Genomic DNA, 14,952 nt, shown 5'->3' with positions numbered 1-14,952 from the left:
AAGTTGTTTCACAAGGTATAAACATGCTCTCCTCTGTCAAAACTACACACATTTGTGGTACACACAGACCTACATCACATTATGTACCGAGATCCCTCCTCCTAAATCCTCCCCCTGAGTCACAGACATAATCTTCCATCATTCAGAGAGGAAAGACAAATACATTGTTCAAAGTGTTGACAATCAAAGTGCGGAGCTTGTGAGGAGGACGGGATAACTGAACACACTCCTGGATTTTGTATTTCTACCACACTGAAACAGAAAAGAAGGAGAGCAGCAAACGGAGGATTACACAGAGGCATATGATGATATGGAAGCATTGATCTGATCAGTCCTCTAAATCACCTCCACAGTCTTTTTACTTGGATTTTAACCATGGGACCGCTACATGAGCCAGGATGGCAGAAGAGAAGCCAAATTAAAAGTTGTGGGGAAAACCAACACTCCAATGTAAGTAAAGCAATATAAACAGCTGCTCGTTGCTGGTATGCAACACAAGAACCTATACCAATTTTGCAATGATAGAGATTTTAAATAAAAGTAGCCTATCATGTACATTCAAGAGCTGACATGCCATACTCTTCCATCCATTTAGCATTGGTTTGTTTTATTAACATCACATAGTTAGACCAGATTTGTACAACGGAACAACAGACCTGTGTCTGGTGCACAGCTATGATTTCCAGGGTTTAGCTTCAGCATTCAAAGCCCATAATGAAGATTAACAAAACAAATTCAGTAAAATAATTAAAAAGTAGATTTCAAATAAAAGCGATTGGAGATTAGTGAAAGAAAATAATCCAGAGTAGAAAGTGTAAATAAAATGAGTGCAGTGTTAAAAAAGGCACAGATAAGGTAAAAATAGCTCAGATAAGGACAGTACAACTCTATATCAATATAAGAGAGTGCTGACTCATTCATACACACAGCTATAATGTGATTTTGATAAATAACAGATGTAGCCAATTCATTTAACTTCATAATTTAAGTTGGCAACATAATAACAATAGAATAATAGAATCAATCATTTAAAATAGCAATAATATCAAAGCCATAGCCTTGTGGGCAGTGTGCCAATATACTGTATATAAGTGCGCCAGTGCCTCTGGTCTGCCTCTCCTGCTCTCCTCTCTCAGTGCTTCCTGTCTCTCCTCATCCTATCAAAATAAAGGCAAAATGATAAAAAAATACAACTTTAAAAAGAACAATAATAATAGCAATAACTTATATATAAGTATTAAAAATAATAAAAAGGAAATTAATAAATTTAGAAAAAAAAAACGAAAATATATTTAAAGGAGGATAGGAAAGGTTTTACAACAAATGCAATGTCATCAACCATAGCCATATATATAAACATATAATAAACATTTTAAACAATAAAAGTAAATGAATCATTTTAGAAAATTACTGATTCATTACTGATTCAAATTACTGTACACACACACACACACACACACACACACACACACACACACACACACACACACACACACACACACACACACATATATATGGTTTTACAATAAACACAATATCAGGAACACATATATGTTTTAAATTTTGGTTACTCAATATTATCTTTTTGTTTCTTACATTTTTATACAGATATAATCAACAAATGATAATCGTAACTGATAAATGATAATTGTGCTGTTAAACTGAATATCAGCATTGTTGTGAATACCTGTGTGTTATTATGTGATGCTGATAATCTCTCTGTCTCTTTTATTATATTACATTATTCTCTCTCTTATTTTTTCTCTAGAATCTTTCTCTCAGCGCAGACAGTCTGCACCTTCTATTATTCTCAGCAAAGCTCTTACAAAGTCGAAACCTGTTGCCAGGTATGATCTTTGAAATGCATTGATGCATTCCGTGAACATAAACATCAGACTGCATGGTCATTTGATTATTTTACAGTCTGTTTCAGTCTCAATGAGCAGTTTGTTTCCCACTTCTGGCACAATGTCATAGTCAGTGCTTGTGTGCATGCAAGAGGCTTCTGAATATATTTGCATTTAACTGAAAGGAGAGAATGAAGAGATGCTGCAGAACCAGCTTGTGTGTGGTCTCACAACCAGCATCTGCATGTGTGTGAGTGTGTGAAAGAGTGACACAGAGAAACAAAGTTGTCTGCCATCAGATAGCTGTCTGAGAAGTATGTGTATACTTTCTGAAATCTATCTTTTGTCTGATGTGCAGCTGTAACACGAGGTAATTTATCAGTGAAGCACATGAAAGAGCGCTCAAGTCAGAAGCTTTGATTAATTACAAATGAATGATGAATTGGACGTGTTTTCTTATGCAAATTTTGAATGAAATATGCCTGGCCCAGGGAAATTGGGTATTTTGAATAGGTTTTCTAATGTTGTCCTCTCAATGAATGTCTCTTTTTGTCTCATGTTTTTGTCAGGGAATGTGCATCTCAGGTTAGCCAGGACATTTTCACCCTGATCCAGTCTCTGCTCAGCCCAACAAGGAAACTCATTTGCCAAGGCAATGTGGTGCTGCAGACTGGCCTTCAGACCCAAGAGAGATTCCTCATCCTCTTCAGTGATCTTCTCATCATCACCAAGGCCAAGTATGGATGTGGAAATTTACTAAGAAGAATTAAAATAACATAAATCATCCAAATATTGAAATGCACAGACATCAAATTTGGGGTTGGTAACATTTATAAAAATGTTTTTGAAAGAAGTCTCTTCTGCTCAACAAGGCTGGATTATTAAACCAGTAAAATTATACAGTATAAATATTATTACAATTTATTGCAGTTTCCTATTTTGATATATTTTAAAACATAATTTATTAATGTTATGGCAAAGCTGAATTTTCAGCAGTCAATTACTCCAGTCTTCAGTGTCACATGATCCTTCAGAAATCATTCTAACATGCTGATTTGGTGCTCAAGACACATTTCTTATTGTTATCAATGCTTAAAAAACAGTTGTGCTGCTAAATATTTTTGTGCAAACTGTGATACAGTTTCTGATGCAAAGAAAGTTCAAAAGAACAACATTTATTTGAAATAAAAATATTATGTTGTAAATGTCTTTGCTGTCACTTTTAATCTAATTAATGTGTCCTTGCTGAATAAATGTGTTCGTTAAAATAAAATAACTAAATAATAAACAAACAAACACACACAAAAACACACTGACACCAAATTTCAGAATGGTAGTATGTAGAGCTACAATGTTAAAGTGGTGAGATGGAATAGCTCTAATAATTTGGTCTTTAAATAATTTGAGATGTTCTTTTTTTCAGGTCAATAATGCAGGTGAAGCAGAAGAAGTGTGTGCGTGTTAGTGAGATGTGGACGGCCAGCTGTGTGGACGAGGTGTGTGAGGCCAGTACCGCTTCAGAGAGGAGCTTTGTCATGGGTTGGCCAACTTACAACTGTGTGGCTACTTTTAGGTACACACACACACACACACACACACACACACACACACACACACACACACACACACACACACACACACACACACACACACACACACACACACACACACAGTATATATAGCCAATCTAAACATATCCATTGATTTCTCCTGTTAAAATAAGTTGTTTTTGTGTGTGTGTGTGTGTGTGTAGCACTTCAGAAGAGAAAGACAGGTGGCTGTCTTTCATTGAAAGGTAAGTTATTTTACTATTACAATAAATACAATAAACAAATAAATCTTATCTGAATTGCTCTTCTCCCACTTTTTAATTAGTTGTATAAAAGAAGAAAAACAGAGTGATGATCCGAAGATGATTCCACTAAAGATATTTGCAAAGGATGTTGGGAACTGTGCCTATGTGAGAACTGAATGTTTTGTGAGTATAAAATTATATACTGTAGCTTCGATGTGTAAATGAATGTGAATTTGCTTTTTCCTCTCTCTAGGCAAAGACTATTTTTATCAGCAACACAGACTGCACCTCTGATGTCATTGGCACAGCACTGCAACAGTTTGGTCTTTCGGTAAGTAAAGACTGCACAACTACTACACAAACAAACAAACAAGCAACAAAGAAAAAAATAAAATGATTATTATTTCTTTATTTTTATTTCACCTATTAATTGCTTTTCTCTTCGTACACAGGGTGGAATAAAAGATTATAAGTTGTGGGTATGTTCAAAACAAGATGAAACACCATACCCTTTAATTGGTAGGAGTTTATTAGTAATTCTCTGTTATCAAAGCAATCAAACATTTTAGATGTGAATTAATAATTTAAAGTACTGTGGTATTAGTATCTGATACTATCCCTGCACAGCAGCTTTTATAAGGGGCTTTTGTTCCACCAGGTCATGAGTTTCCTTATAGCATAAAGATGAGCCACATTCGCCTGCTGCAGCAAGATGCAGTGACCTTACCCTACAGCCAGATGGCGCTTTTGCCTATTGACGCTCACTGCCAGTTCTTCCTGAGGCCCAGTCAAATGAGTAGCAGCACCTGCACAGGTGAGAGATGCTTATTTTCAGAATGCTACCATACTAGTAGTTCTATTTTTGTAGTATGCTGTGCATAGTATGATTTTTTTTTGTATGCATGAAATAACTGTATATTACTGAAAACAATAATATTTTACACTTCTGTGATGATTTCCCTTGCATTCTACATCAGTCCACATATGGATTGTTCAGTTTTTTTTTTTTAATTAAAGCCCACATCTTTGTCAAAACCCACACACACAAAATAAAATCTGAATATTAAGCCATATATTCTACAAATACATACTGTATGGAAATGTTTTGGCATGAAATCAACCTGGTTCCCACCCCATTTCTTCTGGCACTTAAATCTCACTAATCGCTCCACCCCAAAAACTAACACACATACACAATGTCCTGAAACGTTGCCTCTTTTTTTTTTTTAATCTTGTTGGCCTCTCTTGCATACATTTCTCCTTGCAGAACAGAAAAGCAGGAGGAGGAGGATGTCTCTTTTTAGCTGGGCTTTTAAACGAGGCTTCAGCACTGAACAGGATGTTCAGTCCGAATCTCTTGGCCAAACCATTCCGCCGGCTTCTGGTCATCTGTTTGGTCGGCCACTCAGTGATGTGATAAAAGACAATACCCTGCCATCACCCATTGTTGTATGTACTGAAAATCCTCATATCTTAAGCACTTAAAAAGATAATGCCTACTGTATTACTTTTCAAACTTCATCACATGAGAAATATTGATGGAAGCAGTATAAAATTGTTATATTATGTAAATGAAAAGCTGTATAACTTTTTTGCATAATGTTCAGCATTATTAAATGTCGAAAAGCACCTTAAAACATTCTTATTCCTTTATGAAAGAGTTATAATAAACATAATTTTTGTTAAAATATGATAACTTCCATTTACAATAATAATATTACAATAAAACCAGTTGTTTTTTGTTTTTTAAAGGACATGCTGAAGTGTTTGTGCAGAGAGGGGACTGTGACGCATGGAATATTCCGGCACTCTGCTGGAGTGAAGGCCTGCCGAGAACTGAGGGAAAAACTGGATTCTGGTCACTATGAAGAGCCACTGAGTGGAGAACCTGTACTTGTCACTGCTTCAGTGTTCAAGGTAGATATTTATGTATAAACAAAAGTTTGGGGTCTGTAAATGTTTCACAGTAATGCTTTTGAAAGAAGTCTCTTATGCATTTATTTGATTAAAAATACAGTTAAAACAGTAATATAGTGAAATAACACTTAAATATATTTTAAAATGTAATTTATTCCTGGGAATGCAAAGCTTCAGCAGCCAATACTCCAGTCTTCAGTGTCACACGATCCTCCAGAAATCATTCTAATACTGATTTGGTGCACACAAAACATTATATTATATCAATTATAGGTTGTGCTGTTTAATATTTATGGAAACTGTGAACATTTTTAAGGTTTCTTTAATGAAAAGAAAATTAAAAAGAGCATCATTTATTTAAAAGAAATCTTTTGTAACATTATAAATATCTTTACTGTTACACTTTTAATTTAATGCAAAAAAATAAAAACTTCTCCCTGAACTATTGAACATTAGTGTAAGTCAAGAATAAACATTGATTCTATTATGACGACTGTGTTTTCATATCTGTGATTGGTAGGAATTCTTACGCAATATACCAGGCAGCCTGCTGTGTGAGGAGCTCTATGAGCAATGGCTCCAAGCAGTGGAGCAGAATGGTGAAAGAAATGGACAAATGACGGAGAGAAACCTGCTACAGAATGTTCAGAGGTAAAGTCCCAGCAACACTCTGATTAGTTTATCAGGTCTTATAATGCTAGTTAGTTAAGACGGATAAAACCTTGATAATGATGGATCAAGGCTATGATAGTACTGCACACCTTAAGCAGATTTAGATTTAGTAGCCAATTTCCTTTAGCTTTATGAGTTATCTAATGTGTGGTTTTCTGCCCACACTGACAGGCTTCTTCAGCTTTTACCTGAAGAAAATCTCCTGCTGCTGAGACACATGTTAGCGATGCTGCGCCACATACAACTCAATGCTGAGCACAACCAGATGACCTCTTTTAACCTGGCTGTGTGTATAGCACCTAGCTGTCTGTGGAATCGCAAACTATCACAGTCGCATGAAAAAGATGCCAAAAAGGTAAGTGCACATGCTTTATTATTACCAGATTACTATTCTGCTGAAGTAATCATCATTGTGGATCTCTAAAGAACATGACAAATGGCAGTAGGAATGGAAAATATAATGGACATAGGAAAGGAAATGTAAATGTAATTGCCAATGTAATCTGTACACAGGTGTGTGACCTTGTGCGTGTCTTGATTGACAACTGCTGTGCGTTGTTTGGGGATGAAATTATAAGCCTCTTAATGGATTTGACTGAAGACAATAGAAGCAACCACGGATCAGGTTACTATAAATACATACAGAATTCACAACACACCAACACAAATCAACACTGTATAATATTTATTTCATCCTGAAAAATGTCCTTTAGCTAAACTGCTTTTTAATTAAAAAAATTATTAGTTAGTGTGATTAAATCCACCAGATTTTTTTCCTTGTTGATAATGTAAATGAAAGTTTGAAATTAAAGCTACAAAGGCAACAGTTATCATTTTCATTTTCATGTTTTTATATGAAATATTTGTTATATTTTAAAATATTTAATGTAATATTTATTTTATTTTATTTCAGCATTATTTATAACAACAGATCAGTTAAAAAATACTGTAACTTCATAAAAAGTAACAACAGCACATTTTCACACAATTTCTTTTACTATGTTTTTAAAATTGTATAGTCTATATATTTCTTTTCTCTTCCTGCCTCTAGTTGGGTCCCTGCAGCAGATGTCAGATTCAGGTTATGAGAGTCTGAAGAATGAGGTGAATACAGACACAGAGGACATTTCTAAGAGCCGTCTTCTTAAAGACAGTCGTAGTATGGACTCACTCATGTCACTGAGTGACTGTGACCTCGATTTGCCAGAAAGCCACCTGCCGTCTTCCACCCCATCACCACAAATCAGGAACATTTCACCTGCAGTGCGACAGCTCCGATCCCTTAAATTACACAGACACTCCGTGTCCACCATTGCTTTGACTTCTCATGAGCAGGAAGTAACCCTAGAAAGTGGAAAACATGAAGAGTTTAAGAGACCTGATGAGGTCAATGATAATTTGTTTTTGGAACAAAGCTTTCAACAACCGAATTTCATGGGAGAAAAACAAACTCCACCAACCTCCAATGTGTCATCGCCAGTTACTTCTCCAACACACTCATCTGTGAGTTCAATAGACAGTCCATTTTCTCTGTCCACCCGCAAGACTCGTTATTCTCCTCGGGACTCTCCAGACAAGGGACAATCTGATTTGCTCACTCAGAATAGCACAGACTACCAAAATTCAAACAGTTTACAGAACGAAAAATCATCTCCGCCACATCATCAGAGAAACGTCTTTGATATTGAATGGGGTTTACAATGTAAAGTGCCCAAAAATCCTCCTGCTTATCAGCAGGCCTTTCAAAAAGTCAACAGAAAACCATTCTCACAGACTCCCACTCAAATGTTTTCACATAAAGGAAAAGGCCTTTTCTACAGGGGGCCCGGGAGCCACACGCACAGTCCTTTAGGAGACCCCAATGTGTCCCCTGACCCTCAGACCGTCAGGTTCACCTGTCAAACCAGGACTGAAGAAGAAGTCAAGCTACCACGCAGTGTGTTTTATAGACAGATCTGCAAGTTGACAGAGCACAAAGTCAGGGGACTGAATGCAGGTTTGAAGTCTAGCAAACTCTCTGGGGAGCAGTTAAGGTTTAAAGCTCTTGATTTGCACCCCTCCTCTGGAAAAATAGTGGGGGACTACTTTATGGATGCTTCTCCTCCGAAAGAGAAGCAGGCTATTGGGAGAGGCCAAAGGCTCAGTTGTTGCAGTAGCAGCCAGTGGATTGTCTGAAGCCAGTGGGAACTCTCTTTTTCAAAAACAGCACATAAACACTGGGACTCCATTAATGATAATAATCTGCAGTTTCTTATAATTAACAATTACACACTTCATATTACAGAATTATTACATTTTTTAGAGGGTACGTAACATTCTCATTTTCCACTAGATATTTTCATCTTCATCTCATTAGCATTTAGATTTTGGCAAGCTCTGCAGCAGCTGACCCATTAAAGACCCAGGTATACTTCATTTTCTGCATCCGCACAGCTTTCAAAGCAAACTCAACCGCTGAGTAAACTCACAAAAACTGGGCTGCACGTGGATGGTGTGCATGGATATCAGCCATCGACGAAGGACAGTGGCATCATCTATCGGCTCAACCCTACTTACAATAATTTATTTATTCAGTTTTCAATGTGTTTTTCATCATGCAAGTCAAACTGAGGCATTTAAAGCATTCAAAAACAGCACACACTTACACTTGCACATTCACAAAATCCCCTTTTCAGGATTAGGGTAGGGATATATTACCAATTTTGCTTGTTTATCCTAAAACATAATTACGTATTTTGATTCTGTAAGATGAATGCCACCATTTTGAGGTCCAAGAAGATTTCATTATAAGATGATTTAAAAGCATACAAAACTATTTGAAAGTAAATTACAAAAAAAGATTTATAATTACAATATTTTATTGCACTTTAAAAAAATGCTATTTAATATAGTTATATTACACAAAAAAATGCTATTTTATTGCACAGTTTAAAAAAATGCTATTTAGGGGAGTCGTGGCCTAATGGTTCGACATATTTCTTATAAATATTAAACTACAGAATTTAAATCAAATTTCCAACAATATGTTATCTAACAAATATCTTATTAAAACTAGTAATCCCATCTGTGTGTGGCCCTAGTTTATTTTTCAACAATTGATCTTTCTTGCAAACATATTTTGGCTCAATAATTCACATTTTCACTGTGCTCATGTCAACATTTTTAACGCATCAATATAACTTATTTAACATAGCAGCAAAACATGTTCAAATATAATAAATCACATGTACTTGCTTGAGGATGATTTTCCAGCTTTTAAATACAAAATAAAAACAAACAAAGCAACGTAAAAGTTAAACATAATATTTATTACAATAAATCACTTGTGTATGTATAACAACAAGATGCTCTCGCCTCTCATTGTGACACAAAGAATTGCAGAATCTGCACAATTAAAATAACAATCACCAAAATTATAAAAACTACTTACGGCAGCATGTAAATAATATCAAACAATACATGTTATCAATTAAAATGTAGTTTTCTATTACAGTAGCACATATTAAAATACCTGCTATTAAAGATTTCTCCATAATGCGGTTTTTATGATATATAACTGGGCTTTATTTTATAGATTATACTTTGGGTGGGGCTGTGGAGGACTCTTTTTCACTGTCAACTCGAGCATCAGATATCACGTCTGGCACACGCAGGATCATCCCATCCAGATCCTTCCTCAAACACACCTGGCAACCCAGACGAGATCTAAATGATGTACATGCAAAAGAGAAATGTGAAGATTTGCCTTGAATATTCAAATCCAGCCAAATCATGAAGTGTCAAAACAGAAAATTAAAAAAAAAAGACGTGCACTTTTTAATGCACATGCACCTTTTAAAATGAAGTCTGTCATTTCTATGGCAAAAGTTGAAACCAAAGGAAAGTAAAATTTTCAAACAAACAGATAACTCTGCACCCAACTCTCTCTATTGGCTGAGCCTGTGTTACCATGTGCTGTTCAGGATCCTCATACGAACAGAGCAATGATAGTGAGCTACAGGGTTTATATTTAAAGGGGAATCAACCTATGAATGGCTTACTAATTGTTTTCTCTGCATAATATAGAATAGGAAAGTGTACTTCAACATCAAAAGAGATAATTTCTTCATCTTTAAACTGAGGTCTCTACAAAAATATAAAAAGCTACCGCATGGCTTCTGAAGACAATTATAAAATGATCTCCTGTAGTTGAGTGATTTGGTTCACTCACGTGTCTGTAAGCCCATAAGCCAAGTCCAGCATGTCCATTTCCTCATCAGAAATAGGTCCAAGCTTCTTATAAACGGCCTCCTCGAAAATAAGGTGGCACGTAGAGCAGGCCAAAGTTCCCTCACATGCACCTAGTTCAACAACCCAAGGGAGACACACAAACATATTAGCCTGCAAGCTACTAAGACTCACATTCCACTTACATTGACATGACAGGTATTCAAATATTCCTCTAGCTGTTCACCTCGTTTTACCTTTGGATTACATACACAAAGCCTTGTAAAGCTTTGGCCTGTTCACAATGACTAAATCATTTTTGCCTTTCTATGTCAATCCCATGTTTTTCCTTTGCTAATTTTGAGGCAACCAGCAGTCCTCATAGACAGTACACTATATGCACTGTAAAAATGTTTCGTCAGGTAGACTAAAAATGTGTTTCATGTGGATTTATTAAAATCAAAAATATTATTTCATGCAATCTAAATCAACCCGACTACATTTAGGTGGCACAGAAAGAAAATTTTTAAATTTTTACAGTGTGTGAATGAACTATGCATATTTGTCTGTACAACTAAAACTTACATTTTTACACTATGTACAATATTTGTAAATAACTTACCAAATCCATCAATATCTAGATCATGGTTAACAACAACATCGAGTAGTGATTCTCCTGTTAAAGCTTTCACCGAAATCCTTTTCCCATCTCGATTCAAAAAGTGAACTGTCACCTTCTCCTCAGCCCTGCACAGACATTTTGCAAAGATAAAGCCATCATCATCAACATCATCATCATCATAATCATCAGAAGTGCTATATGAAAAACCTAGAACAATGATTTGTTGTATCCTTAAGCACATTTTGCTGAAAACTTTGGCTAAACCTCTTGTTGATGTTGTTAATCAGACCATTGTTTAAGAAACCAAGGGATTTTCCTTGAAATGTAGATCCCTGAAAAATGCACATTTTTAAAGATAAAAATAGGCCTTGGCGCACTGAATATTCTGTAAAATTAACAAATATTATAGCCAAAAAAACTATTATGCTTGTTGCATTCCTTTCATAATTTCCTGTCATACCACAGTAGTCATCTATGGTTTAATATACAACTACAACGATATCCTGAGCATGAATTCACCTAAGCCCTGATAAAACCCTCCAGAGAAAAGACGATTTATGCATGGAGGCTTAAACACAATGAGGGAGCATGGAGGGCATTTAGGTGCAGTGGTCTTCAGCAGGCAAAAGATACGTAGAAAAATGTCTGCTTATTTTGTCCATTTACAGTACAACGTTTTGGAGTAATACAGAAGTCCTTTGAGGTCATATTTATGATCAGCAATCATTTGAGATAAAAAAACTAACTTGTGATTGTATGAAATGAGAGACCACATGAGTTGCACACTAGACATGCAAGTACTGGTCAGATTTTTTTGAAAGAAGTTGCTAAGAGCTATACTCAACAAAGCTGCATTTATTTGCTCAAAAATTAACAGTAATATCTGTGATATATTATAACAATTTAAAATAATCGTTATCCATTATTATTTTAAAATGTAAATTATTCCTGTGATACAAAGCTGACTTTTTAGCAGCCATTACACCAGCCTTCAGTGTCACATGATCCTTCAGAAATCCTTCTAATATGCTGATTTGGTTCTCAAGAAACATTTCTCATTATCAACTTTGAATACTGTTCCTTTTGAACTACACTACTTTCGAACAGTAGTGTTTGGTATGTCAGTTATATAGCAATGCCCTGAACAACAATCAAGATTGTGAAATTTTTGACAACTGAATGCCACACTTGACCATTCAGATCAAGCATTACAGAGGGTTGGTGTTTGTGTGTGTATAAAATGACCTTGAAGAAGATTCAGTTATCAATGTATTCACCATAACAATAGTATACATTCTTAGTCACCAATAGACCCAAAGATAAAACTGAGATAAAGACAGATAACATAAAATAAAGAGGAACGCATTATTACACAATGCACACACAAACTCAGTATACTTGTAACCCATTAGCCTTGACCCACAAAAAAAAAAAAAAAAATTAACCTATTGCACAACTGGGAAATACAGTGAGCATCAAAAACAGTTAAGCCACACTTAAAATGCATTAATGTCACTTTATTAGACATAAAATATCAAACCATGTGTCAAATGCAAACAGATTATGCTATATCATTCAGAGCTTATCTGAACCATGCCTTTAATGACTTTTAACCTTCTGATCTCAAGTCGATCTTTAGTCGATGTATGAAATCAGCTCTCCTCACATTCACAAAGGTGTCCTTACAGACTACCACAGGTGTAGTTCATCACATAAACTATCCGCTAACATTTGACAAGCACTGCATTTTTAACATTATGTCTATTGTTTTATCACGTAAACCCTAAGAGACTGTAAACGGTGTCATGTTTTATTTGACAGAAGCGCTTAATAATTTTTCTTTAAATAAAAAAAGCTACTCGCTTTGACATGTTGTTATCTAACCTAAAGACGTTACGTATTTTATGTAATCCACACTTTTCGGGACATTACATCACTGCTGGCAAAATTGCTAACATGCATAAGTCCTAATGACTCGGTACTTTTTAAAAGACAGTTTCTTACCTTAGTGAATTTGTTAATGTGTTTATTCCTCTGCTGTGAGTGTAGCTCCCGGTCACGCATTGAGGAAACGCTCTCGCTTGACTGAATGTCTGGTGCGCTGCTTTACGCATCACAGCCGCTCGCTGGAGAAACACTCTCAATGCACATACCGACATTGTAATATAATTTGTTGACAGACCGCTGAAGAACTAGCTACCACCGTTGCATGTGTGCTAGAATTAAACTTTCGACTCTTTATATGTGGCGGAAATACAGCTGTTCAGTCGTGACGTAAATTTGTAGGCCAACCCGGAAAGAATTCATCATGTGTTCCTTCGGGAACGTACTGCGTTTTTAGAATAGCGATTTTAGATATTTTAGTAAACTGTTAGTTATTTTCATATTTTGTTCTACTACATACAGTCATACTACTAGTCTCTTTCTGCGCTTGCATGTCTTCTTTATATGAAACATTGAGGAGAATGCGACTTGTTGATAAACTACATGGGACTAAGTGGGAGCCTGCTGTTTATTGAGTGATATTAAATAGAATTACTTTTATCTATACTTGTAAATATGGCATTATATAAAGAACAAAACAGACCGATATTTAAATCTCTCATTAGAACAATAACGACCAACATTTAAAACTCTTTAAATCTCTTAATTGACATAACAGTAAATCTTTCTGTAAGCTGCTTTGAAACAATGAATACAAATAAATGTAACTTTACTAAAGTCATCCTCCGCATCAAATGTATTTATAATGTGTAATCTTACAGAATTAAACAGTAAAATAATTCTGAAATGCAACAATAAAAATTTTGGCCGTGTGTGTGTGTTCAATTCGAACAGCTGAGTCTTTACTCATTTTCAAAAAACATCTAAAGACTCATCTTTTTCGCCTGCACTTAACCAACTGATACTAGTACCTACCTTTTCTTTTTCTTGTCTATCATATTCATTAAAAAAAAAAAAAAACCCTGGCTACGTGTTCTGTACTAGACTAACTGAGACTTGTCATAGCACTTGTATACCGTTGTTGTTCTCTTGTTGATCTGATTGTTTCTACTGTTCTCATTTGTAAGTCGCTTTGGATAAAAGCGTCTGCTAAATGATTAAATGTAATGTAATGTAATGTGTGTGTGTGCTCCTGCAGGCAAATGTCGCCACAAGGATTTTGGCCCTCAATAGGAAAACAGCGTATAATTTTTTTTTTTTTTTGAAAATCTAAAAATACCACATAGAAACACATAATAACATGAATGATGTTAATGCTGGGAAATGTCTGTTTTTTTGCCTTTTTTTTTTGACAAAACAGTTACATTTGAGTGATGCGTTGAAGACCAATGAGTTTATATCATTTTTATATTTTTATGTATTATATATTTATTACATACGAATATACATATGTTTAGATTAAAATACATATACATATGTTTAGATTAAAAATATATATATATGTGTGTGTGTGTGTGTGTGTGTGTGTGTGTGTGTGTGTGTGTGTGTGTGAATGCCTAAAAAAGCAAATTCAAGCTGGTGTAAGTTTCAATGTTTCACTTGTTTTGCTCAGTTCAGAATCTCCATATAAACCACCATATTGCATCAAACAAAAAAATGCAAACCCAATTCATTATTCACCCCACCATTTTCCATAAAAAACAACAACGCTGCATTTACACTGCAGGTCTTGATGCCCAAATCCGATTTTCTGACTATATCCGATTTTTTTGGAGACCCGCTTACATCATCTTTTAAAAGTGACCCGTATCCGATTTTTGCATTTACACTATACACTGCTGAAACTACCAAACGTAGACGTTCTGACCCGGAAAAAGAAGGAAAAGGAAGTAAAACAGCACGAAATATAATGAATGCAGATGCAAATAAAATTATACAGTGTTTTGCTT

At 35.3% G+C, this 14,952-nt stretch overlaps 2 protein-coding genes across 2 annotated transcripts; one reads left to right on the top strand and one right to left on the bottom strand.

The window, feature by feature from the left end:
• Nucleotides 1-137: 137 nt before the first annotated feature.
• On the top strand, nt 138-9,031 carry LOC109063758 (rho GTPase-activating protein 20-like). Its single transcript, XM_042763806.1, has 15 exons — nt 138-450; nt 1,771-1,847; nt 2,417-2,584; nt 3,271-3,420; nt 3,601-3,642; nt 3,723-3,807; nt 3,896-3,973; nt 4,095-4,161; nt 4,301-4,456; nt 4,910-5,091; nt 5,395-5,559; nt 6,080-6,210; nt 6,403-6,586; nt 6,745-6,856; nt 7,283-9,031. Exons 1-15 carry the CDS (start codon nt 376-378, stop codon nt 8,404-8,406), a joined length of 2,796 nt encoding a protein of 931 aa, XP_042619740.1. The 5' UTR covers nt 138-375; the 3' UTR covers nt 8,407-9,031.
• Nucleotides 9,032-9,518: 487 nt separating this feature from the next.
• Nucleotides 9,519-13,345, bottom strand: LOC109062681 (adrenodoxin-like). Its single transcript, XM_042763797.1, has 4 exons — nt 13,064-13,345; nt 11,060-11,184; nt 10,442-10,571; nt 9,519-9,936 (listed from the first exon to the last, which is right to left on the bottom strand). The coding sequence occupies exons 1-4, from the start codon at nt 13,216-13,218 to the stop codon at nt 9,807-9,809; spliced, it is 540 nt and encodes a 179-aa protein (XP_042619731.1). The 5' UTR covers nt 13,219-13,345; the 3' UTR covers nt 9,519-9,806.
• Nucleotides 13,346-14,952: the final 1,607 nt, after the last annotated feature.

Source organism: Cyprinus carpio, chromosome A9 (genome assembly GCF_018340385.1).
Source record: "Cyprinus carpio isolate SPL01 chromosome A9, ASM1834038v1, whole genome shotgun sequence".
Classification (NCBI taxonomy): Eukaryota; Metazoa; Chordata; class Actinopteri; order Cypriniformes; family Cyprinidae; genus Cyprinus; species Cyprinus carpio.
This window is presented reverse-complemented; position numbering and strand designations above follow the sequence as displayed.

Coding starts and splice junctions, on each gene's coding strand:
- LOC109063758 (XM_042763806.1), top strand. CDS start 376: ATGGGACCGCTACATGAGCCAGGATGGCAGAAGAGAAGCCAAATTAAA. Junction 3,974..4,094: donor TGCAACAGTTTGGTCTTTCG/GTAAGTAAAGAC, acceptor CTTCGTACACAG/GGTGGAATAAAAGATTATAA. Junction 6,857..7,282: donor TAGAAGCAACCACGGATCAG/GTTACTATAAAT, acceptor TCCTGCCTCTAG/TTGGGTCCCTGCAGCAGATG.
- LOC109062681 (XM_042763797.1), bottom strand. CDS start 13,218: ATGTCGGTATGTGCATTGAGAGTGTTTCTCCAGCGAGCGGCTGTGATG. Junction 11,185..13,063: donor ACATTAACAAATTCACTAAG/GTAAGAAACTGT, acceptor ATGTCTGTGCAG/GGCTGAGGAGAAGGTGACAG. Junction 10,572..11,059: donor TCTAGATATTGATGGATTTG/GTAAGTTATTTA, acceptor TTGTTGAACTAG/GTGCATGTGAGGGAACTTTG.